Source organism: Episyrphus balteatus, chromosome 3 (assembly GCF_945859705.1).
Source record: "Episyrphus balteatus chromosome 3, idEpiBalt1.1, whole genome shotgun sequence".
Taxonomy (NCBI): domain Eukaryota; kingdom Metazoa; phylum Arthropoda; class Insecta; order Diptera; family Syrphidae; genus Episyrphus; species Episyrphus balteatus.
In genome coordinates, this window is record NC_079136.1 from 50,856,701 (window position 1) to 50,880,963 (window position 24,263).

Genomic DNA, 24,263 nt, shown 5'->3' on the forward strand with positions numbered 1-24,263 from the left:
TCGGCCGGGTTCCCTAATATTGCCAATTTTTGGGCTTTATGAAAAAAAAAAATATTTTTTTAATCTTATTTTTATTTATATTCATCTTCATGTATATACTTTTGGAAGAAAATCTGAAAAAATCGCTTTCATGGGAGGTATGCTTTAGTAATTTATATTCTGGAAAAAATTAATGGAATCAGCATTAGCAATCAGAATAAAAAATGCAATTTTTGAGCAAAAAATTCTGTTGCGAGATTGGAAATCGCTACCACCGGAAACAATAGCCCTTGATGTATAATGAGTCAATAACAAGTAATATAATGACGTAAATATGATTACTAACTTAACTGGTATCATTCAAATATAATTATTAGGTATCATCGGGTAATTAGGTATTACTGTAACATGTAGTAATTATAAAGCGAAATATTTTGTGTTGTGTTTTATTCAAATTGTTTTGATTGATTTAATGATGCCACGTACAGTAAATTAGTATAGAACAAAAATAAAAACACAACTTGAACTTCAATTAGGTACCCTCTACTGGTTATTGTAATAAAATAACCTTATCTTTTTGTTCTATTATAATAGAAATTTTTTCTCACCCTTGACCACAAAACCCTTGAAATTTCGTACTCAAAATAAATAAACTTAATACTTTTATTTATTTTTTTTTTCTTATAAACAAACAACTAAAATCCTTAAATATCACAATTATATTCTTTCAACACGTAAGAAAATACCACCTTTGGCAGAATAAACAAAATTTTTCACATCCGGTTGCAGTGGATTTGGAGTTTTATCACAATAATGAAATTTGTAATTTCTCAAAAGCAAACTTAGTCCAATATAAGTTTGCATTTTGCCAAACCTCAAGCCAATGCAGTTACGAGGTCCTTCGCCAAATGGTAGCCAAGTCAGAGGATGGCGTTTTTGTGTCTCTTCTGGACTAAATCTCTCCGGATCGAACTTCTCTGGGTCGGGATAAATCTCTGGATCGCGATGAATAGAGTCTGCTGGAATCAATACCATCATTCCTTTGGGAATGACATATTTAGGATTCGATGTGGGATAATCATTGAGTGATTGTCTAATAAGGTTTGTTACAATTGAGTGTTTTCGAAGGGTTTCTTAAGAAAAAAAAAATCAAAAATTAAAATATTTTACTCAAGAAGGTAACAGTAACCAACCTTTCATAACCATATCCATGTAATGCATCTCAGCCATACTATCATACGTCAACTTTCCTCCATTTTTATCAAATTGAGTATTAATTTCAGCTCTCAGCCTGTCTTGAATATCCTGATTCAATGCCAATTCGAAAAGTGCAAAACCCATTGTCGTTGAGGAAGTTTCAAAACCAGCCAAAAAGAATACAAACGATTGAGCTGCAACTTCGTCCATTGTCATTCCTTCTTCCGAATTCTTCAAATCAATCAGCAAATTCATGAAATCATTTCGTTTGACCGAATTCTTTTCACGAAATTCGACAGTTTCTCGCGTCACACGCATATAAAACTCATGAACTTCTTCGTGAATTTGTCGCATACGCAGCGTTTTGGCTAACTTTGGAAAACTAAAAATAAACATATCAAGAAGTTTATTATGACGCGGTTGGGTAAATGCTTTTCCTCCCATAATACGAAATTCAGCGTGTGGATCCTTGAGGCTATTGCATTCGAGGCCGAAAGCACAAGTTCCAATAACATCGACAGTGAATCGCGCCAAAATATCTTTGACTTCAACAATTGCATCTTTTTCAACCAAATTGTCGAATGCTTCTTTAAGACGATCTCCAACCGATAAGACTATTGGAAACATTCCCTTCATTTTTCCGGAACTAAATGTTGGTGATAGCTTATTCCTTAAATGTTTCCATTTTTGTCCATCGACAGCAAACAAATGTCCAGTCAATGGATCATCGCGTTCGTTGTGGAAAATAGCTCGATCAGTAAAATTGTGAAAATCTTTTATTAAAATATTTTTTGCCAAATCCAAGTCATAAACAATGACGGCTTGTTTGAGGAAGAAATAGAAACCACCAAATGGACCAGAATGTTTGTATTTTTCATAGTTAGCTCGGGTTAAGTCTCTTAAATGATGAGTCTTCTTGAAACCTTTTAAGTTTCCACTGGGGAAGTGCGGTGGATCATGAGGAATTCCACGACGTTTCCAATATGTCATGTGTTGTCGAATAAAGTAGACCAATGCCGATACTAATGTCAATACGATATAAATAAAAACTCCCGATATTGCCATGATGATAAGTGATAAATTTTAGTTAAATTCAACCGATCTCGATGAATGCTTGGAGAAAACTGAGAATATTAAAATACAAATTGTTGAATAATATTGTCAGACCCTATCTTTATATATCTAGAGACTCTTTTAGAATAGGTTAGGTAGATTGCAGTTATGAATGAACACAAACTGGTTAGATTTGTTTTACATTTCTAGGTATAACCTATCATTTGAAGCATGTGAATAGGCTAGTTAAGTATATGTAAGTTTATTTGCGTTAGATAAATAGGTGTCTACTACTTAGAACGTTAGAACCTAATATTTCTGATATATCAAATCGCAGAATTAAGAAAGAGACATAAACTAAAGCTCTAAACATACATATAATTAAGAAGTCACTCAGCAGATAACTTAACAATCCATATGGAAATGATGCTGTTGGACTATTTAAATTTATCAACGATGACTTGCAAAAAAACTAAAACAAGACATAGTCGAGTCCGCTTAAGTTCGGTTTTTGGTGATATTACTTATAGTTTTAACTTTTCTCTGAATGACTCAGAATAATTTTGGATTTAAAAATAGAAACAAAAACAAAGAGAAGTCCAAAGTCTACAATAGATTTTGTATTATATTTAAATAATAAGAGAAATAATGTAACATTAATTTGGATGCATTATTGTAATGAGGAGGGGTTGATTCTGTGATCAAATATTAGTTTGGTGTTTGGTCTGGTGGGCCTTCTGCCATTTTGGAAAAGAATGGAACATTATACGTCGCTTCGAGAACAAAATATCCACTGAGATCTGAGAGAAAAAACAGTTAAAAATCAACGAAAAACACTTTAATTTAACTATGTGTTTTTGGAATTATTTTGCGTACAACACGGAAATTTAAAAATCAGAAATAATACTTAAATCAATGTTTTTGTAATCTGGGGTCGAATTACAGCATACGATTAAGATCATTCGCTAACGTTTTTAATATTTGTGTCTCTATTTAATTAGTAGAAAAAGAAAGGGACACATAGCAACCATAATTCGACCCCTGGAATAGAAGCACTCATTGAAAAAAACTTGGTATAACAAAATGCAACTAAAACTGAAGTCTCATAATTTGTTTCAACTACCAAATATTAAGATGATTGCCACATTGAATTTATTTAAATTTATTAAAAAAAATCTTAAGCAGAAATCTTAGGCAGGGCGGCCACTGCAGAAACACTCAACTCATCGAACTAAAGAAAATGTAAAATTGGAAGTGAAAGAGGCAATATTTCCAGATATACGCAATGCACTTTTCAAATAAAAGTCTTAAATGAATTCTTATAAGATTGCACGGTGTTACAAAAATGAGGTTTCAAAATATACGCGGGCGGAGACCTATCAGGTTTTGTAGAGCTAGTCGCACTGAATACGAAACGGTATTTGAAAATCAACTAACACCCCCAAAATCTGAAGTTACGGGCAAAAAACGGTTTTTTGGACCTTCACCCATTGAAAAAATTCTAGCTTCGACAATTTTTTACCCATTTTCGATTTTGTTACAGTTTCTGATAGAAGATAAATATACCTTTTCAACAATGTATAAAAAATGTAACTCGGTTAAACCACTTAGAATTTATAAGCTGTCAAAGTTCAAAAATTCCATTTTTTTGGTCATTTGCCAAACTTCGGCATCAGTTTAAAGTATATGTTTTCAAAACAACATGCTATTTAAAAAATATATTCATAAACTATATCTATTTCCCAATCAATCGAGGTATTTTTTATGAAAATCACTCCAAAATTGGCTTAGAAAAAAAAATTTTTCGATTTCAACCCAGATACAGAAATTCGAACTTTTAGGTATAGAACAAAAATGTTGTTTCGGCACGTAGTAGGATAACATTGGCGCCAGGATTTGATAACGGGTTTTTATAGAGGAGCTCAGTACAAACATTTTTTTTCTTTGGGAGGGGGGTCTATCTCCCCCCGTTTAGGTGGGAGGGACAGTTTTCTAAAAAAAAATTATTAAAAAACAACGGCAACACTTACAGTACTAAATGATACCATTTCCGAAAGGAAAAATTGTACATTTGATTCTAATTTTTAAATCAATATAACATAACCAATAGTTTTTGAAATAAACAATTGTTGAACGAATATAAATACAAAATTCGATTAAAAAAAAATCAAAAAAAAAATTCAATTTGGCTACCTTCAAACGCTTATAACATAAGAACGCCGCAACTAATGTTAATGCTTATAGTCTTAAAATCTAGCTAAGAATATACAAATGATTTTTGGTTTTATGTAAAAAATTTTGGAATCCAACATAGATGCCATGGCCATACAAATGGTTTTAGTTTTTTTGTGAATTTTTTTTTTTGCATTCTACATGGATGTAATGACAAACCACTACGGAGTTAAAATTAAAAAAAAAAAAACTAAAGCAACATTTTTGACAGACAGCTGCCAAAGTGCATGTACAGGATGTGTCACTTTTGTATGGAAAAAAAAGTACTCTAATTTTTCAAATGTAATAGTGGTCAAAAGTTATATTAGGGTCTGAGATTTAATAATATGTAAAAAAAAATTATAATATCGTTCGTCTTTGGCTCGCTCAAATCGGTTTAAGTTGTTAAGAAAAAAACGATTTTATATGAAAAAATGATTTTTTTTCCTTCACTTATTATTTCGCAGCTTCTTTACTAAGTGTTCAATTCCAACAAATATAATCTTGAAAGTTTTTTCTTGGAATTATCTTTCACGTGAAAGCCTAAAAATATTTAATATATTTTTTTTTTTTGTTGTATCCAAACGTCGCACACTGGGGCAAGACGATTGAATTCATGGCATCAAATGAGCCGGTACAGCTAGGAACCTGAAATTTCACATGTAGGCCCATGAGACTCAAAGTGATGTCAAGTCAAATTATTGCCACACCCCCTAAAACTACCACTTTTTAGCTCATCATTTTTGAATTGATGAACAATTTCTACTATTTATCAGCATGAAAGTTTATTAAAAGGCTAAAAAGGCGTAAGAGTATATTATTTTGTATTCACATAACTACTTCTTACCTATACTCTTGAATGTAATCTTCATAATACTAATACCTACCTATAGAAAAAATAAATTTCTTAAAAAGAATGCGGCTCAGTTTAAAAAAAAAAAAACATATGTTTCAAAAACCTCTAAAAATCCAAATTTCTTCTATTTCTTCCTATATTTTGAGAGAGCCAAAGATATTAATTAACATGAAAATTGTAAACGCAGGATTTAATTTTGATAAGCTATGCAACTTTTAAAGGCTATTACATTTGAAAATTCCATACTTTTGCATTTTGACACACCCTAATGTACAGTGGTGTCAAATATTTACATGGATTTCAAAAATCCCCATGTCGTTTTTTTTTTTTTGTGCAAAATCTATGGTAGAGAAACAAAAAAACACACCTATTGCCTTTTTTTGAAAACCAGAGGTCTTTCAAGTCAGAAATTGGAAGTTAAGTCATGCAGCCTGTTTTAAGGTTAGGATAGCATTTTTCACTTCTAACGTTAACACAGGCTTTTGGTGCAATGCCAAGCTTCGATCCGGCAGACCTCTAAATTTTGAAAGAAGATAAAATTATAACCTTTATTTTGACTTCACTGATTTTTTAAATCCTATGTACTATTAATAACATTTTTATTTTAAGGTGTCCTTTTTCTCCGTGTGCACTTGACTGAAGAAAACTTATAAAAATTTCAGGCAAAACAAATTTGCATTCATTTATTTCATTTTTTTTGCTTTTGACGTTTCGGAAAAAAACTTACCTTTAATTTAAACTGCTTTTTTCAATTATAGTTTTGCCTTATTACAGTCGACTCCATCTAACCAACTTTTTTTGACACAAGAGGTTATTGGGTTGCTGATTTCGAATCAGAAGTCAGAAAAAATTTATTGACCTTATTGACCTTTGAAATTTTACCGTTTTTGTTTTTTTTTTTTTTTTAATTTTTTTGACCAGTATTATCATTGTAGCCAATTAACATATTGAGCTCGTCAAGTTTTAACTAAAACACTTTTGGGCGTACAAGAAAACTTAATATACAAAATTGTAGGAAATTTGTACTAAAGTTATGAGTTATTATGAGAACTTTTTCGCTCAGATGAACGTAAACCAAAAAAAAAAAAATGTAAAATTCACGATCATCTCCGAAAATCTTATTTTATTTCGTCAATAAGTTTTTATAGCTACAGATACTTTACAAAAGAAAATCTGTAATAAAAAATCAGGCAATACGTTTTACTGCAAAACAAGACAAAAAAAATCCACTCTACGACAAACAGGAGCCGAGAAAATCACAAAAACACATTTTTCAAAATGGCTGCCAAACCACACATTTTTGGGACAAAAAAAAATATTTTTTATGTTCGTTGTTCGTCTCAATGTACCTCATTATATGAAATATCAAATTCAAATCCTTTCCAAAAATTCTCGGAAGATTCCCTAATGCCTGTAGTATCAGAACAGAAATTGTGCTTCGGTCAGAACAGAAATTGAAATCATTTAAAAAAGTGCTAAGAAATGTAATTGTTAGGGGCCTTTAAATTATTTATTAATTATTTTGATTTTTACAATTTTGCATTCAAAGTTCGATGCTTTTTTATTCAAACATAAAAAGAAAACAATTTCGGGAACTTTTACGCCTCCTACCTTCTCAATCAGTAGGTTAGGTACTTACAGAGTGTCAAACTTGAGACATAAGATTTCAAAAATATAATTTTAAATATTTTTTCTACCGCTCTTTTTCCGCTATCATAAATAGAAATTGAGCTTAAATCGATTTGAAAAAGTGAAGGAGTTGATTAACGAGACCAGAATATAGTTACAAAATCAAAACAGAAGTTCACCTTTATAATCATTTTGCATCTGATGGTGTATTTTACAAACCGAAATAAGATTTATTTATTATTAAGTGTCATATTGAAATGAAATAAAAACTCGCGAATAGAATTAATAGAAAACCAAAAAAGTCTACAAAATTTTATAATTTAATTTCCCATTTTTTTTGACTTGACCGAAAACAACATAAAATAGCGCAACAAAGTAAGTAACAAAGCAACAAAAATTCCTACTAGATAGATGCAAATATCTATAAAATGAACAAAGAACAAGAACAACTGATAAACAAAAAACCAAAAACAAGATTACAAACAGCTGAAAAAGAAAGTGAAAAACCATCTTTTTGCTTTCGCAGCTGTAATACGGATTTATTTGTATAAATTAAATTAGTTGATTTTGTGCATCCGTCGATCGAAGTCGACCGTCACCGTCTTCTTTATAATTCGCCTTCTGTGACAAAACCAAAGACCATCATGGCAATATCTGGAATCTTTATTTATCTTCTAACCACACTAATTGCAGTACTGGTTTACTATTTCATACAGCATTTTTCTTTCTGGAAACGTCGTGGAATTCCACATGATCTACCAGTTTTTCCATATGGCAACTTGAGAGGTATTGGGAAAACGCATCATCTCAGGCAAATAATGAAAGCCTACTATGAAAGATACAAAAAGTCTGGACCATTTGGTGGTTTCTTTTTTTTTCTCAATCCAGCTGTTGTCATTTTTGATCTTGATTTGGCAAGAGATATTCTTATAAAAGATTTCAATAATTTTATGGATCGTGGATTGTTTTATAATGAACGTGATGATCCATTAACCGGGCATTTGTTTGCCTTGGATGGAACAAGATGGAAGAACTTGCGACGCAAATTGTCACCAACTTTTAGCTCAGGCAAAATGAAGGGAATGTTTCCTACGGTCTTATCAGTTGGAGATCAGTTGCACGAAGTTTTTGACAAATCGGTTACCAACGATCCAGTTATTGAAGTTAAAGATGTTTTGGCCCGATTTACTGTGGATGTTATTGGAACGTGTGCCTTTGGTATCGATTGCAATAGTTTGAAAGATCCAAATGCCGAATTTCGAATTGCTGGTGCAAAAGCATTTGCAAAGACTCGCCATAGCAAGCTCATTACTGGTATAATATTTAGTTTTCCTCGATTGGCTAGAAAATTGGGCATTCGATTTATTCATGAGGAAGTTCATCAGTTTTATACACGAGTTGTTTATGAAACTGTTGAATATCGGGAGAAGAATTCCATTAAACGAAATGATTTTATGAATTTGTTGATTGAGTTGAAGAATTCAGAAGAAGGCTTGACTTTAAACGAAGTTGCTGCACAATCGTTTGTGTTCTTTTTGGCTGGTTTTGAAACTTCATCGACTACAATGGGATTTGCTTTGTACGAATTGGCATTGAATCAAGTTGTGCAAGATCGGTTGAGAGCTGAAATTAATGAGCAATATTCGAAACATGGAGGAAAGTTTACTTACGATGCAATGAATGAAATGCATTATATGGAAATGGTTATGAAAGGTAAGTTAAGATGATTTTATTTCGATAATGATTTCTAAGAAACTTTGATTTTCCTTTGTAGAAACATTGAGGAAATATTCCGTTGTAACAAACTTAATTCGAAGGCCAATCAACGACTATCCCACTTCTGATCCAAAGTATATTATTCCAAAACGCACAATGGTATTGATTCCTGCTGATGCTATTCATCGTGATCCCGATATATATCCTGATCCAGAGAAATTCGATCCGGAGCGATTTAGTCCGGAAGAATTGCAAAAACGTCATCCCATTACTTGGTTGCCTTTTGGTGATGGGCCAAGAAATTGTATTGGTTTGAGATTTGGAAAGATGCAAACATACATTGGTCTCAGTATATTGCTGAGGCATTTCAAGTTTCATTATTCAGAGAAAACACCAAATCCACTGGTGCCGGATTTGAAAAATTCATTAATGTCTTCGAAGGGAGGGATTTTCTTGCGAGTGGAACGTTTGAAGATAGATTAATCATGTAACTGTAAGGAAGGGCTAGTTTTAAGAAAGATATACTTTTAAGACAAATAAAATAAAGTAGAATTAATAAGAAATTTGTGAAAGCTGTTCTTTTTCTTGTTTGGTACTATAATTTACATTGTTTTGGATCTTTAAGATTGCTAACTGCTTCAAACCTTCAATTACTATGAGGGTCAAAATTAGAAAGTCTTGACAACAGAAAATACGACATTTTTTAAAACCGGAAGGAACAAGAACGATAAAAAAAATATCAAATAAATATTTTAAACAGCAAATAAGTAAATGGCATGTCGTTAAACAACCAACAAATCCCGTTTGGGCTTGAAAAGTCAGAGACTATATTAAGAAAACTGTTCCCTTTTCATGATACAAAAAAACCTTATACATAAAATAACATTTTTTAAGGCAACCGTTCTATACCGTTTTCTGGAGACCCATTTCAAATACAAAATCTTTAATTGAAAAATTTTGGTACGAAAATTTCGTTTGACATTCGAATCAACAAATATTTACCCTACACAAGCAATAATAGAGGCTAAAACAATGTCTTTATTGCTAAATCAATGAATGGCCTTGAATTAGTGCAGTAACTCTTCAACAAAAAATCAACAAAAAATCAACAAATTTGTTATTGCTTCTCATCCTCATAAAAAACAAAGCTGAGATATAAAGCACTTAGTATTGACTCAAGGATATCAAATTTTTGTTTTTTTAGCCTAATATAATTTGTTATCTAGGTGGGTATATCATTAAGATAAACAAAGTTTATTATTTCATACCTCCCTTTGTCTATTTTTCTATAACAATAAATTTATTTCCGCTACAATAGAACGCTTCCAATATCAGTTGGTCTAGCCTGTTTAAATGGTATTTATTATGGGCAAAAACAGCTACAGTAAAACCCGTTTGGTGAACCATAGTTTTAAATTGTATCAAATTAATAAATGGTCATGATGTCTAGCAGTCGCACAATGCGGCGATTGTATGGAGATGGTGGACAAAAATCAATTTTCCAAAAAGGAATTGATTTTGCAAAGAAAAATTGTTGTAGATGTAATAAAGAGAAATTCTAAAAAATTTGACAAAATTTTCACGCCCCCTGCCACGCCCACTTTTGTACATGATTATTTATATCTAAAAAACAGCGTGCACCATTTAACTCAAATTTAGGAAATTTGATTATCTAGATGAGCGTAAAAATAAAAAAATAGTTTCGACCCTTTCCGCCCCTTGCCACGCCTACTTTTGTATATGATTGTTTATACCTTAAAAACGGTTTGCACCATTTGCACCAAATTTAGGAAATTTGATTACCTAGATGAGTTAAAAAAATATAAAATAGTTTTGACCCTCTCCGCCCTCTGCCACGCCCACTTTAGTGGCTAAACGCTTGCAAATTTTCCTTTTTTTCGTCTTTGACGACGCTTCCAAATGTAGTGTTTGTTTCTTCTACGACTAGTTCCCCTTCATCAAGAGGAGATACATTTTGCAGATAGGTTAAAATGCTATCAGGAAGTGTAAGTCTATTTTTAAGATTAGCTTCATGATACTTCTCGACGAAAGCATGAACATTGTTCCCATCCTCGAGGTTTGAGTCAAAAAACTCAATTTGTATTTTAGATCATTTTTAAATTGTATGGAACATTTTATCTTCAATTGATACAAAATAATTATTAACATATTCAATTCGTGATTTTTTTATAAAAAAATCCATTTTTGTAAATTTTTAAATTTTTTAAAGATTTGACCTTGTTCTAGAAATGTTGAAAATTTTTCAGGTTCGCAAAAATAAGCATGAAAACTTTACATTTCCGCAAAGTAAAATATTAATACAGTGTAACGACACTAAAAATGTTACTATACTTTGCTAAAATTAATTAATAAACATAACCAAAATGGAAAAAATCGTTAAAAGGCTGTTTTTTATGCATTGCTTCCCCCTCGGATCAAGATTTATGTCGAAATTTATCAATTTTTTTCTTGAAACACTTTATGTGGCAGTTGCTAGTACTTAACTAATTCAAAATAAACTCAATATCTTCATCTTCTCCCCTGTTTTTCCAAAACAAATCCACCTTTCAAAAAGTCGTTCATTTTTTCTGGTCCGACTTTGGCCTACAAAAAGTCAAATATTTTGAAGGTTAGCAAAAGTTAGCAATGAAACTAAACGTGTTCTCAAAGAACAATAACAACACAAGATAATGCCATAAATCATTGTGCTACAATTTGCTACTACAACTTTGTAGGCTTAATTTAGATGAAATTTTGTGCCTTAAAAAGGAACTTTTTTCGATAATTCACTAAAATTCAAATTTATTTAAAAAATTAAATATAACTACTCATACAAGTTCTCAATGTATCCATGATTATTATTATTTTTGTCCACTGAGTCGGTGCGTCGAAAAGACATCCTAAACGGGTGAACTGATTTTCTTGAAATTTGGTACAGATGATCTTTTCGCAATTTCGAAGGTTGCTATTTTTCTATTATGTTATTTTCAATAAGACCTTTTATCTTCAAATTTTTCGAGTAATTGAAACGGCTCTAACGATTTCGATTAACTTTTGTTTCATTAATGGTCTAAGCTATTCTAACAAAACTGTATTTTTAGTTCATCTCAAAAACTTCGGAAATTTTAAATATAGCGTTGCCGTTTTTTGTGAAAACTGACATTTTGGGTATTTACGTATATATTACGTTGAAGGCTAGACCTATTTTATTTCAACTTTGTCAGGTATTTCTTATAATTCTTAATAGTTTGTTGTAAAATCAAATTTAAAAATAAAACTAACAAAATAAAAAAAAAATTATTTTTTTCTAACCAATTTTGTTTTTTTTTTTTTTTTTGCTGATGATTTGTAACCAAATCGATTAATTTCCAATAGTAAGCTAATATTTATTTGCTTTGAACTACAAGAGCCGGTTCATGCTATGCAGTTTGGTATTCTTTATTTTACTCTTTGTTTATTTTAAATGGGGTCCAAAAAATTTTTTTTTATTTAAAATGTAATTTTGAAAAAAATTGCAAAATCGTTAAAGCCGATTTAAAAAAAAAAAGAGAACTTATTTTTCATAAATATTTTCTTTTTTTTTGGAAAATAAATTTGAAATTATGTTGGTATGTGATTTTGTAGCAATTTTTAATCAGCACCCAAAAAAAAAGTTTCAAAAAATTCAGGGCTCGTTTTCGGAAATTTGATTTTTCAAAAAAAAAAAAAAAAATAATTCCAAAAACTGTTTTTTCCTTACACCGACAGGCACTGTTGCAGACAAACTCACAGATAAAATGACAGACTTGCAAGACCAATTTTTTTCGCATTTCCTATTATCGTGTAATGTTATGTTTGATTGTGATCAAAAACAAATTTTTTTCAAAAATTTTTCTTAAATTTCATAAATTAATTGATGCCAAAAGATTGTCTAGGAAATTCAAGGAAAAAAAATATATGGGAGTGAGGGACAATATTCCATAGTTCAAACGATAAATGCAATTTTCTTATTAATTGACTTCAAATACAAAAAAAAATATTTGAACACAACGGCAACACCTACATTATTCAAATATACATTTTTTAAAAGCTAGAAGCTTAGTCATATATGTAAAATTAAAATTAAATTAATTGAATGAACGGCTTTTGAAAGAATGGTAATTGAACTCAGATTTTGAAAAAAAAAAAAAATTATTGAAAAAATTTTAACATGTCGTTTTTTAAAGTTGGTCGTAATATAAAATGCATTTATTTTCAAATTTTTTTAGCCGCATTTATTATGATTTCAAATTATAAAAGGAAATGTCAATATGTATTACGGTTTATGAAAAAAATTAAAAAGTATTTCATTTTCGAAGAACTTTTTTTAATAAAAGTTTTGAAAAAAAATGTAACTTGTTTTTTTTTTTAAGTTCAACATCTAAACATAAAATTATTTTTTATTCATTTAATAACCCTTACTGTTGAAAGTTAAATAGCAAAAATTTAAAGTTCCTATTTACCACAGTCTTTGAGAAAATTAATTATTTCAATGCAAAAATTCAGTTTTAATAAAAAAAAAAACCATTGAAATTGAAGTAATTTTTCATTTTTTTTTTCAAAAGTGTGATATATTTTACCTTTTTTGCTTCGAAAATCAACTGATAATATTTATGGCCAAAAATTTTTTTTAAATAAATTCATATTTTATTAGAAAAAGTTTGGAAAAAAGTCATTTTAAATTTTTCTAATAACATTTTTTTTTTTAATTCTGAGTTTGAGGACCATTTTTTCAAAAAGTCTTGATTAAATTTAGTGGATTTAAATTTAAGAGATAAGAATGAGCTTTTGGCTTTTTAAAAATGTATTTTAAAATATTGTAGGTGTTGCCGTTGTTTTCAAAATAATTTTTTTTGTGTTTGAGGTCAGAATGTTAGAAAATTGCATTTATCGCTTAAAAATTCAATTTAAATTTAAATCTCAACCCGACTAAATGTCAGACGATGACCTTTTCAAAGAAAAAAACTCCTAGTCTGTATGATTATAAGATATCGCATCACACTTTACTCCGTGTGCATAGCTTTAAAGACCTTGGTGTTAACTTTAACTCCAACCTCGATTTCTCAGAGCACATAAACCTGATTGTAAACAAGGCCAATTCTATGTTAGGTTTTGTCAAGCGTTGGTCGAAAGAGTTTAGGGACCCTTACGTTACATTAGCTCTTTACAACTGCTTAGTTCGCCCCCACTTAGAATACGCATCTCAAGTTTGGACACCTTTTTACAGCATCCATATAGAAAGAATAGAATCAGTCCAACGTAATTTTATTCGTTTTGCCTTAAAAGGCTTACCATGGACGGACCCTTTTAACCTTCCTTCCTATGAACATCGAATCAACCTACTGCAGATCCAAACCTTGTCTCAAAGGAGAGTAAATAACGACCTTGTATTTATTCATCAACTTATAACGGGTGTAATTGATGGCCCGGATCTGCTTAATTCTATTAATTTTAACTACCGGAGAGGTGCTTATAACTTTCGTAGCTTAGATTTAATAAAATTACCCCAACACCGTACTAATTATGGTATGCATGTGCCCTTAACTCGCATGTGTAAGCTTGTAAATTTGAATACTAATCTGTTTGATTTTAATATTAATAAAACTAGTCTGAAAAAAATACTAAAAACCAGTGTACCACGCTCATAAACTTTTTTTTTTGTATTTATGTTCAATGTTTACTGATTCTTTTCTCATTTAATGTCTTTATACCTAATTGTATGTACATATGTATATTGAATTATTTTTTTATCAACACTCTTGACTATTAAAACATTTTTGTTTTAAAATTTTGACACTTTCTGAAAATTAAACATGAAATATTAAATTTATTTTTTGTTCATTTTAAATTTTTTTATTTTGCACAGATATAATAAATGCTTGTACTAGGTAGGTAGGTAGAGATGGCGGTCAAGGCAAACCATGTTTGATTGACCCAATTAGCGCAGGATGCGCCGTTTTGATACCAAAAATTATGAAACCTGTGAGTGATAATTGGATTTATTTGAAATACATTTTTTAATTGGTTTTTAAAAAAGGGAAAAACAAGTGTTAGGCAGTCCTAAATCCACTTTGTTGCATTTAGGAACGAGATCAAGTCTTTGATCTTTGATTCTGAGATGTTATCTATGACATTAAAGAATTCGCTCCCCAGAGAGAGTGCTCTATTCCTAGCAAGGGCGGGACATTGACATAGGAAATGGTAGACCGTTTCTTTTTCTTGCTGGTCCAAGCAGCTGCGACAGTAGGTATTGTGCGGTATACCCAACTTTGCTGCATGTTCCCCTATCGGCCAATGTCCTGTACACACCGCAACGATTCTGCTAATATCTTTTCTGGGTCTAGAGATTAGGTCATATGTTTTGGATTTATTATAGGTGGGCCAGATTTTTCTGGATATGACGCAGCTAGTCAAGTTGTGCCACCTATTGTTAGCTTTTGTTAGGTATTTTAAGAAGATATCGCCCTTCATGACTCCTATGGGAATGTTGACTATTTCTGCTAGTGACTCATGAAGGGCTGATCCTTGCCTGGCCAGTTCATCCGCCTTTTCATTGCCTTCAAAACCACTGTGACCTGGGATCCAGATGAGAGTGATTGTGAGGCTTTCACTCAGCAATGAGAGTTCCTCTCTGCACTGCTGAACCAATTTGGAGGATGTCGTGACCGAAGCAATTGCTTTTATAGCTGCCTGACTATCTGTTAGTATAGCTATATTTTGGTTTTGATTTGGATATACTCTAAGTAATTTGCAAGCTTCTTTAATTGCCAGCAATTCCGCTTGGAATACACTTGCAAAGTTTGGTAGTCGAAAGGATTTTGAGATATTGAGGGATTCATAGTAGACACCCGAACCGACCCCTAATAATTTCCTTTAGTTACTCTACTATATCAACTTTTTTTTAAACAAATTTTTCAAGTTCTTAATTTTTTTTTTTTTACTTTCAAAAGTAATTAAAAAATATATGTATTTAGAAAAAAAAACATCAGTCTTGTCTGGCAGAGATCTCTCTCTCACATTTTAATTTCCTCTGCTGGGGAGCGCATTGTGTAGCGTCTAATATGTATTTTTCACATTAGTTTAAAACAAAAACTCATCAATTGTACTAAGCAGTCCCAATCTTTGACCTTCCTTTGATATTCGTATCACCATTCTCTTTACTTATTTAGTTCTTTTTAATTTGTTTTTACCTTCAAAAAACACTAAAAAGTGCCGATACGATAATCATCCGCAAATGACTTCGTACTCGGTGAAAATGGACCCGTGGGAATTTAAAAAAAAAAAAAAAAAAGATGGAAGATTGTCCCTTACTGCCTTTTATATATTTTCCTTAAATTACCTAGAGAATCTTTTTGCTATTATTTGTTTTATGAAATGTAAGCAAAAAAAAATGGTTTTGTTAAAAAAAATTTAATTTTAAAAAATAATACGGCAACACCGGCATTTTTTAATCTATAGACTTTAAAGTATTTTTAACTACCTACGTTTGAAAAAAAAAATCATCAAAATCAGAGCTGTTCGACCGGGTTCCCTAATAATTTCCTTTAGTTACTCTACTATATCAACTTTTTTTTAAACAAATTTTTCAAGTTCTTAATTTTTTTTTTTTACTTTCAAAAGTAATTAAAAAATATATGTATTTAGAAAAAAAAACATCAGTCTTGTCTGGCAGAGATCTCTCTCTCACATTTTAATTTCCTCTGCTGGGGAGCGCATTGTGTAGCGTCTAATATGTATTTTTCACATTAGTTTAAAACAAAAACTCATCAATTATCTCGAGTCACGCAAATGTTTTATTAATAATGCTTTTGGAAATACAAACTTGAATTTGAATCATTTGAAAATTAAAACAAGAATTAAAAATTAAAAATAAAAACAAACTTGAGATATTTGGCTATAAAATAGAATGATGCTGGGATTTTTTTTTTTGTTAGAGCAGAGATAAACAAACTTTATATTAAATTAAAAAAATATTTGAACATTACTTTGCAGGTACCTCTACTCTATAATTAACACAATTGTCTCTGATATAAATATTAATTGTCCAAGTCATATGCATTCCTAATGATAAGCAACAACAAAAAAGTGCTGTGTCATTATTGTTTACAAAATGAACCCGAGTTTATATTTTTGCCGGTTGTATACATATAAACAATAAACATACCATTGATAAGCACTTTAGTAGCTCATGATTCATGACACTCAAGAAGTAAGTTAATTGACATGACTTGCACCTAGATACAGATATTGCAAATACCATAAGAACTACAGTGGGCCAAATTTATAAATATATTAAAAATACAAAAACTGAATCGAATAAGAGAATTTATGTGATAGTTGGTATAATATCACATTACACCATTAAATTCATTTTTTTTTATGACAACCTATACCTTATAAATTTTATATCATCTGAAAGCTTATTGTTTAAGCTCAAAACATTATACCAATCATGTCTATACGATGTCTACAAAAAGAGCTAGAATTTTTTAAACTCAATCAATTTTCATCAAAAAAAAAGCAAAAAAATATATGATATATTTTTATCTTCTCAGACTATTAAATCAATTTTTTTCTATGACAACCTATAATAAATTTTATATCATGTGAAATCTTATTATTTGACCTTTCATATGACGCTTCAATCATATTTCTACGATGCCTACAAATAAAAGTAAGAATTTTGTAAAGCCAACCATGTCGAAATTACAAACTGAGATTACGGTACTTCCCACACTGGCGGCTGGTCATGGCAACAGATCTCCACGGGTGTTTTGAAGTATTTCTCAAGTTTTTTAGTTTAAGATTGTGTAGCTTGTAGTGAATTCACCGTTACTTGTGATATATCAAATGAAAGGTAATATTATCAAGATGCTCAATATTTATGTGTTCTAGATCAAAAGTTATAATCTGTTGAAAGGTAGAACTTTATTTAACCGTTATATCAAAATTTTGAATACAAAATTGATTGAAATTTCGTGTAAATATAGTCCTGCCTATTATCTATCTTCGGTATAAACTTTAATCATTTATCTGTTGAAGATAAAAATAAAAAACGACTAAAAACGATCAAAAAACTTGGGACAACAAAAATAGGTTTTCCCGTTATTCAGTCAAAAATCATTTTAGAATACCAATTTTTTGCACTTGCATGCAAACAACTATAACCTATATGTTCTATAAGTTTGAGATTTTTTGGATGTTTACAAAAAAATTGCTAAGAATAAAAACCCACACAAAAATACCCCTAAAAAAGTAAGTGTTTTTGAAAAAGGTAATCTTGTAAGTTTCCCAGGCGTTAGACATATGCGAGATATAGTTGGCGATCATTATCGTTAATACAAGAGTCAAGGACCGTTCGCAGGTTTTTACTTCTTCGTCAATCCTGCTCTAATGATCTATGATCTAAATTTGGCAAGCGACATGTTCATTAAAGATTTACACAACTTCACCGGACGTGGATTATTTCACAATGCAAAGGACGATCCTCTATCTAATAACCTATTGAATTTAGAAAGCTTACCCAACAAAGAATCCTAAATTCGTTATTCCCGCAAACACAATGTGCCTGGTTCCAGTTGATGCAATTCATCATGATCCTGAAATCTATCCTGATCCCGAGAAATTCGATCCGGAACGTTTTATTCCTGAAGAAATTCAAAAACGTCACTCAATCAGTTGGTTGGCATTTGGTGAAGGTCCTAGACATTGTATTGGATTGAGATTTGGTAAAATGCAGACAGCTATTGGTCTTTGCGTTACTATTTAAGAACTTTAAATTCTTCTCTTGTGATAAAACACCTAGTTAGGTTAGGTTAGGTAGAAATGGCTGTCAGGAAAACAACTGACACACTTAGACCATTTATTGGTCCGTTGTGATACCATGATTTTGTGAGGAAATTCCTCACTAATTAAACCAGTTGGAGCTTTTAATAAAGCGGTGAAGGTTGAAGATGTCAGTATTGATTAGCTCACTGGTATCTTCTAAGAAATATTTTTCCAGGTATTTTTTACGTCTACTGGAAAGGGCAGGACATGAGCAGAGAAGATGTTGGATTGTTTCTTCTTCTTCCTCATCAAGGCAACTTCTACAGAAGTCGTTAGAGATTACGCCAAGTCTTATGGCGTGTCTACCTATGAGACAGTGTCCTGTTAAGACACCTATTACAGAGCTGATATGCAATCTGCTTAGAGACAACAAATTTTTTGAACGTTTTGGATCTAGCCTAGGCCAGATCTGCTTGGTCGTTTGGCAAGTTATAATGTTTGACCATCGTATGTTTGTTGCCTCTATAGCTTCTTGCTTCAGCATGAGTTTGCACGTTGCGATTGGTATACCAATATTTGCCTTATTGGGTAAAATTGGTATTAGAGTTCCATTTCTGGCGAGTTCGTCTGCTTCACAGTTTCCCAGAATATCTCTGTGACCCGGCACCCAGAAAAGGTGAATGTTAAACTAAAAAAAAAAAAACACCTAGTTAGCTGGAAATGAATCCAGTAAGTATTATTTTGGCTTCGAAAGGTGGTATTCATTTGCGAACGGAACGTATTTGAAGAAAAAGTGAAAATCTATTGTGATGTCATAATAATTCTGATGAATAGAGAGGTTTTCAAATAAATACAATCCCAGTGACTTGATATGAAAAATTAATATGTACAAAAATAAACGATTTTATATAAAATTTAAAAAAAATTGCTTTTGTTCATATTTTTGAAATTAAGATATCGGTTGTTTCCACAGCAGACTTCTTTGCTCGTGCATTCATTTCTTGTACTCGGGAGGACATTGGTTAGTATTATAACTAGAACAGCTCAATTTCTTAAGTATGAAAACAGTCCATCAGCAGAATAGATTTATAACTTTTATTTGGAGGGCTAAGAGCTGAAGTAAACCAAGTCACAAAAAGTGTTTCCATTAAATCTTATTGTGAATATTTTTTTCAAACAAATGACGATTTGAATCGAAACACTTTTGGATCGAACTAATGAAAGACTTTAGTACCTAGAGTCAAACCTTGCGCAGATTTTGACACTTGATTTGGATTTTTTTCTTTTTTTTTTTACTTGGTCTGGTTCAATTGTGAAACCTACATTTGAAACTTTACGATTTTTTCAAAACGATGCTTCTCGTTCTCCTGTCAATTAGGTATAAGTGCTTTCTTCTCAATGTGCTTTTGGAGATAATTGACTCATTTTGAAGCAAAACGCAAAACGTATGCTAAAAAATACTATGTTTGTTGCCGGAAACCTTTTTACTTGCGATATAGGTACTATCAAGTTATGCATTCGTGCAAAAAAAAAAAAAAAGAGTGTGTGTAAACATGTACACGCGACTGAAGTTATACTTCTCATTCAGTATATGTAAATGAATTTCATTTGATATTTTTAATTTCTATTATGAAGTAATTAATCCACACTTAGTTTTTTTACATTTTTATCAAGTGAACAATAAATTAATTCTTTCATCCTCCTTGCGTCCATGTAGTTTTCAATTTATTATGTGAAATTTACTCATATTGTGCGCTTCAGAACGTACGGTATATGGTTAACGAAAGTAAATGAATTGCGCATAAAATGTGCGATATGGTAATTTTATGAGAATTGTGTGTGCTTCAGCACTAGTAGTAGCAATATGGAACTTGCAGGGTTGCTACAAAGCTCAAAAGTTAGCTGAGCTCAGCTCACATTTTTGAGCTAGCTCACTTTTGAGCTATGTACCATAGCTCAGCTCATTTGAGCTACATTATCAGATTTTTAAGAAATCGCCTTCCATGTTAAACCGCCACATAATGCCTATTTTATCAGAATCGTGCCTAATTCTTTTTACTTTTAAGTTCTCCCGTTTTGAGAACGCGTGGACCTAAAGGGATGGGAGTTGTACCCAAATATAGGTTAGAGTCCCCGCTTCCTTTTGGCATTACAAATTTTATTTTCACTTTCTTCAAAATTCCGCGATATAGGAGTTCGAACGCTTTGATCTAGAGACAGGGGAGTGGTGCCATATGAAAGCTTATATTCTCAGCTACCCGATAGTGGTATAATCCGGTTTTTCGACTTTTTTCAAAATTCCGAGAAAATCGCGTTTGAAAGTTGGGGTAAATTTTTTTTTTCGAAAAATCCCCGAATCTTTGAACGCTCTTGGAAGCTAAACCGCTTGAGAGCAATTTTTGGGAGTGATGCCAAATGATAGCTTGTGTCATGGGCCTACGCTTTGCACATTATCAGATTTTTAAAAAATCGCCTTCCATGTTAAACCGCCACATCATGCCTATTTTATCAGAATCGTGCCTAATTTTTTTTTACTTTTAAGTTCTCCCGGTTTGAGAACGCGTGGACCTACAGGGATGGGAGTTGTATCCAAATATAGGTTAGAGTCCCCGCTTCCTTTTGGCATTAAAAATTTTATTTTCATTTTCTTCAAAATTCCGCGATATAGGAGTTCGAACGCTTTGATCTAAAGACAGGGGAGTGGTGCCATATGAAAGCTTATATTCTCACCCGAATAGCACAGATGGGTTTTAATTTAGCAGATGTAACTCCAGTTAAACAATCTAATTGTTTTCCATTAATTTCAGAAACATATTCTTATACAATATTGTAACCCGAAAAGCCGCATTTCCCCTCTTGATTTGCAACAAATTTGTGGCAATTCTGTTTTATAAAGGTTAAATTTTGTTATTTCTTGGTCTTATTTGTGTTTTCTGAACTAAAAACTGTTTCATGAAAGTTAACCTAATAAGTGTGCAACTAAGAATGAAGTCGAACATCAGCTTTACTTATGTTGTAGAAATGTTAAAGAAAGTAGTGACTTTTATTATTTTTGTTAGGATTTGTTATAATTAAATGAAGTGTTTGTTTTCGAAAACATCTAAAAAGTTTCCCAAAAGTTATTATTCTAATTCTCATAAAATGTTTATGTCTTATGATGTTATAAAAAAGATAAAAGTCTAAAGTACTAAATCAATATAATACGTATAATAATTATGATTGAAAATGAAAGTTTTAGTCGTTTATGAACGGAAATTGTAATGCGATTACTATTTTTATCATAAAGATTAATTTTTTGCCTCTATAAAATTCACGCGCCACATAAATTATTGAAATTAGAGAAATAAATTGAAAATTAACAAATAATAATTTTTTGTATTTAGGTATAAAAGTTGGAAAAACACTGGGTAATGTTAGAAAATGGAATAAACATCCCTTTCCACTGAAATTTAATATGAAACAGCAACAAGAATATGAAAAATCATTTTAAAATTCATCACGTTAAATCATTTCGAATTTTGATGGAAGTCAAAATGGCGCTTGTTGCAAGAAACCAAACTAAAACAAGAGAATTTCAAATTAAAACTTTCATGTTATTAAACATATAACTTGAACAAAATAGAAACTTAATGTTTTAAAACAATCCCTTTCAACCATTTAACAATTTTGGTGCAACAGAGAAATATGCTAGTTTATAGTTTATACTTTGTCAGGCTTGCCATGGGTATTTTTTGTTTACATTTTTCCTATTTTCCACTTTAAGTGTGTTTTTATTTTAAGTCACATTAAACCTTCAAATGCTAATTGCCATCTTTTTTAAAAACACAATAAATATGAAATTAATAAAAAACAAAATGGCTGCAATCACTTTCGATTAAAAAAACATCTGACTTTCTAGGCATCTATTGAAATATGGAACGAATTGTTAAAAAAATATCAAAATTAGATATGACTTTTATATGTGAAAATTTAATTTTTTATTATGTTGGTATTTGTAATAATATTAAAATATTTTTGTTTTTAGATCCAGAAATCTACAATTTTTGTTTTCTGGCCTGTAAATTTGTTTTATTGTCTTAGGCAACTCTGGCATATAATAACATTTCGTTTTGCTTCCATGGATTTACAACTAAGTACTACAACTAGCATCATCTGTCAAAATGGAATTAACAAAAACTATAATTCGGAGCTCCAGAAACATAACTATAATATCATTTGGAACTCGCTGTTGTTTCAACTTCAATACATAAAAAAATGTTGTAATTCTGGTTCTATATTTGTTAAACCAAACTTTCAAAAACTTAAGTGTAATAAAAACTCTTGAACGAAAAACAAAACAGTTGAGCTACAGTCAGTGTCAGTAAAAAGTTAACAGTTTACATTTAAAATTCTTTTTTGTCTAGATTTGTCCATTAATTTTATTTTAATAGTTTGGAAGTTTTATTCATGTGTTCCTACTTAATGATTTTTTTAACATTAAACCGGTTAAATATTTGTATGAAAACGTGCTAAATGATTTCGCATGATAATAATTATTATTATAATAGTCTTAGATTTGAGAGGAATTGCTCTGCAATATGTTTTTTTTTATGTTTTGAACAAATATGATAAAATAAATTCATATACGTACCAATAATAGTTGAAATAGCTAGGAAGGTTTTTTTTTCTTTGAAAACCAATTAATGTGAAACTTTCATTAGACGCTGACTGTATATCTTAATGTTGTAGATGAAAAAAAAATGGTTCCTTGACAGTTTGGTTTCACCAAACTGTTAATAAACCAGAATAAAACAAAAAACACTGGGTAAAGAAGAAGACAACAGAACATAGAATCGACTGAGTTACATTGATGTTTGATTCTTGTATCTGAAAACTTTTCTTAGTTTGACATTTGCTAAGCAAAACTATTGAAAAATCAGCATAAAACAGAAACATCCCTGAATGACAAAGATACAAAATCATATTTACTATTAAGTTACATTGATGTTTGAATGTTATATTTGAATCAGTTCTTGATTTGGCATATGTTTAATCAAACTATTGGTAAACAAAAACAAAATAAATACATTTAAACATGAAATTGTATACACTACATATTATGTTATAACAACGATTAAGTGCTTAATTCTATGAGCGTTTATTTGTTGTATGTTGGTTGTTTTGTTTCATTAAATTGTGGAACAATAACCAAAATAAAACAAAAACACCACTTAAGAAGGGATATGCCTGTATACTAGGGTGGATCGATTTTGTTTTTAATATTTCCGATATAAACCATTGATAGAATGTTATCAAGAAGGTATGTCTAACTGAGTGAAAAATCAAAAAATAAGTTACATTGAACTTTTAAATACTTTTTTTTTTTAACAAATACCTTAACTAATTATGGAAATGGAGAGCTAAACAATTCATGTTTTTTAATTCATAACGCATTTGTTCAGATTTTTCCTAGAGAGAGAATTAAAAGTCAAATATAAATTTTTTTTATATTTTACACTCAGTGACAACTTTTTATAAATGACCGAAGTCAAAAAAAAAAAAAAAAACTAAAGTTAAATCGACTTACCCTAACGCTCAATAAGGAAGTTCAAGTATATTTGTTTAATAAAGACATCGAATAAAATGTAGATTGTAAATATAAAAATATAAATAAAAAAGTTAATGCTTTCTTAAAAATTGTATTGTTGGTACAAAAAATGATTTTAATTTGTCTTTTACCAACTACTTGAACCATTCCAATGTTATTTAAATATTTTGTTCCATCCTCAAATATTCTAATTAGTATCATAGTTTGAGTGATGTTGTTAAATCGTTTTTTATGTATTTAAAATTATTC

The 24,263-nt window shown here is 30.7% G+C and overlaps 2 protein-coding genes across 2 annotated transcripts; one reads left to right on the forward strand and one right to left on the reverse strand.

The window, feature by feature from the left end:
* Positions 1 to 677: 677 nt before the first annotated feature.
* Positions 678 to 2,357, reverse strand: LOC129916707 (probable cytochrome P450 6a20). Its single transcript, XM_055996815.1, has 2 exons — positions 1,173 to 2,357; positions 678 to 1,112 (listed from the first exon to the last, which is right to left on the reverse strand). Exons 1-2 carry the CDS (start codon positions 2,239 to 2,241, stop codon positions 697 to 699), a joined length of 1,485 nt encoding a protein of 494 aa, XP_055852790.1. The 5' UTR covers positions 2,242 to 2,357; the 3' UTR covers positions 678 to 696.
* A 5,117-nt stretch (positions 2,358 to 7,474) lies between these two features.
* LOC129916704 (cytochrome P450 6a8-like) lies at positions 7,475 to 9,213 on the forward strand. Its single transcript, XM_055996812.1, has 2 exons — positions 7,475 to 8,638; positions 8,700 to 9,213. Exons 1-2 carry the CDS (start codon positions 7,570 to 7,572, stop codon positions 9,122 to 9,124), a joined length of 1,494 nt encoding a protein of 497 aa, XP_055852787.1. The 5' UTR covers positions 7,475 to 7,569; the 3' UTR covers positions 9,125 to 9,213.
* The last annotated feature ends 15,050 nt before the right edge of the window (positions 9,214 to 24,263 follow it).

Bases quoted from the DNA above. Each gene is read 5' to 3' on its own strand.
- LOC129916707 (XM_055996815.1), bottom strand. From the start codon at position 2,241: ATGGCAATATCGGGAGTTTTTATTTATATCGTATTGACATTAGTATCG. The intron at 1,113-1,172 runs GTTGGTTACTGT...TTTTTTCTTAAG, and splicing joins CATGGATATGGTTATGAAAG to AAACCCTTCGAAAACACTCA.
- LOC129916704 (XM_055996812.1), top strand. From the start codon at position 7,570: ATGGCAATATCTGGAATCTTTATTTATCTTCTAACCACACTAATTGCA. The intron at 8,639-8,699 runs GTAAGTTAAGAT...TTTCCTTTGTAG, and splicing joins TATGGAAATGGTTATGAAAG to AAACATTGAGGAAATATTCC.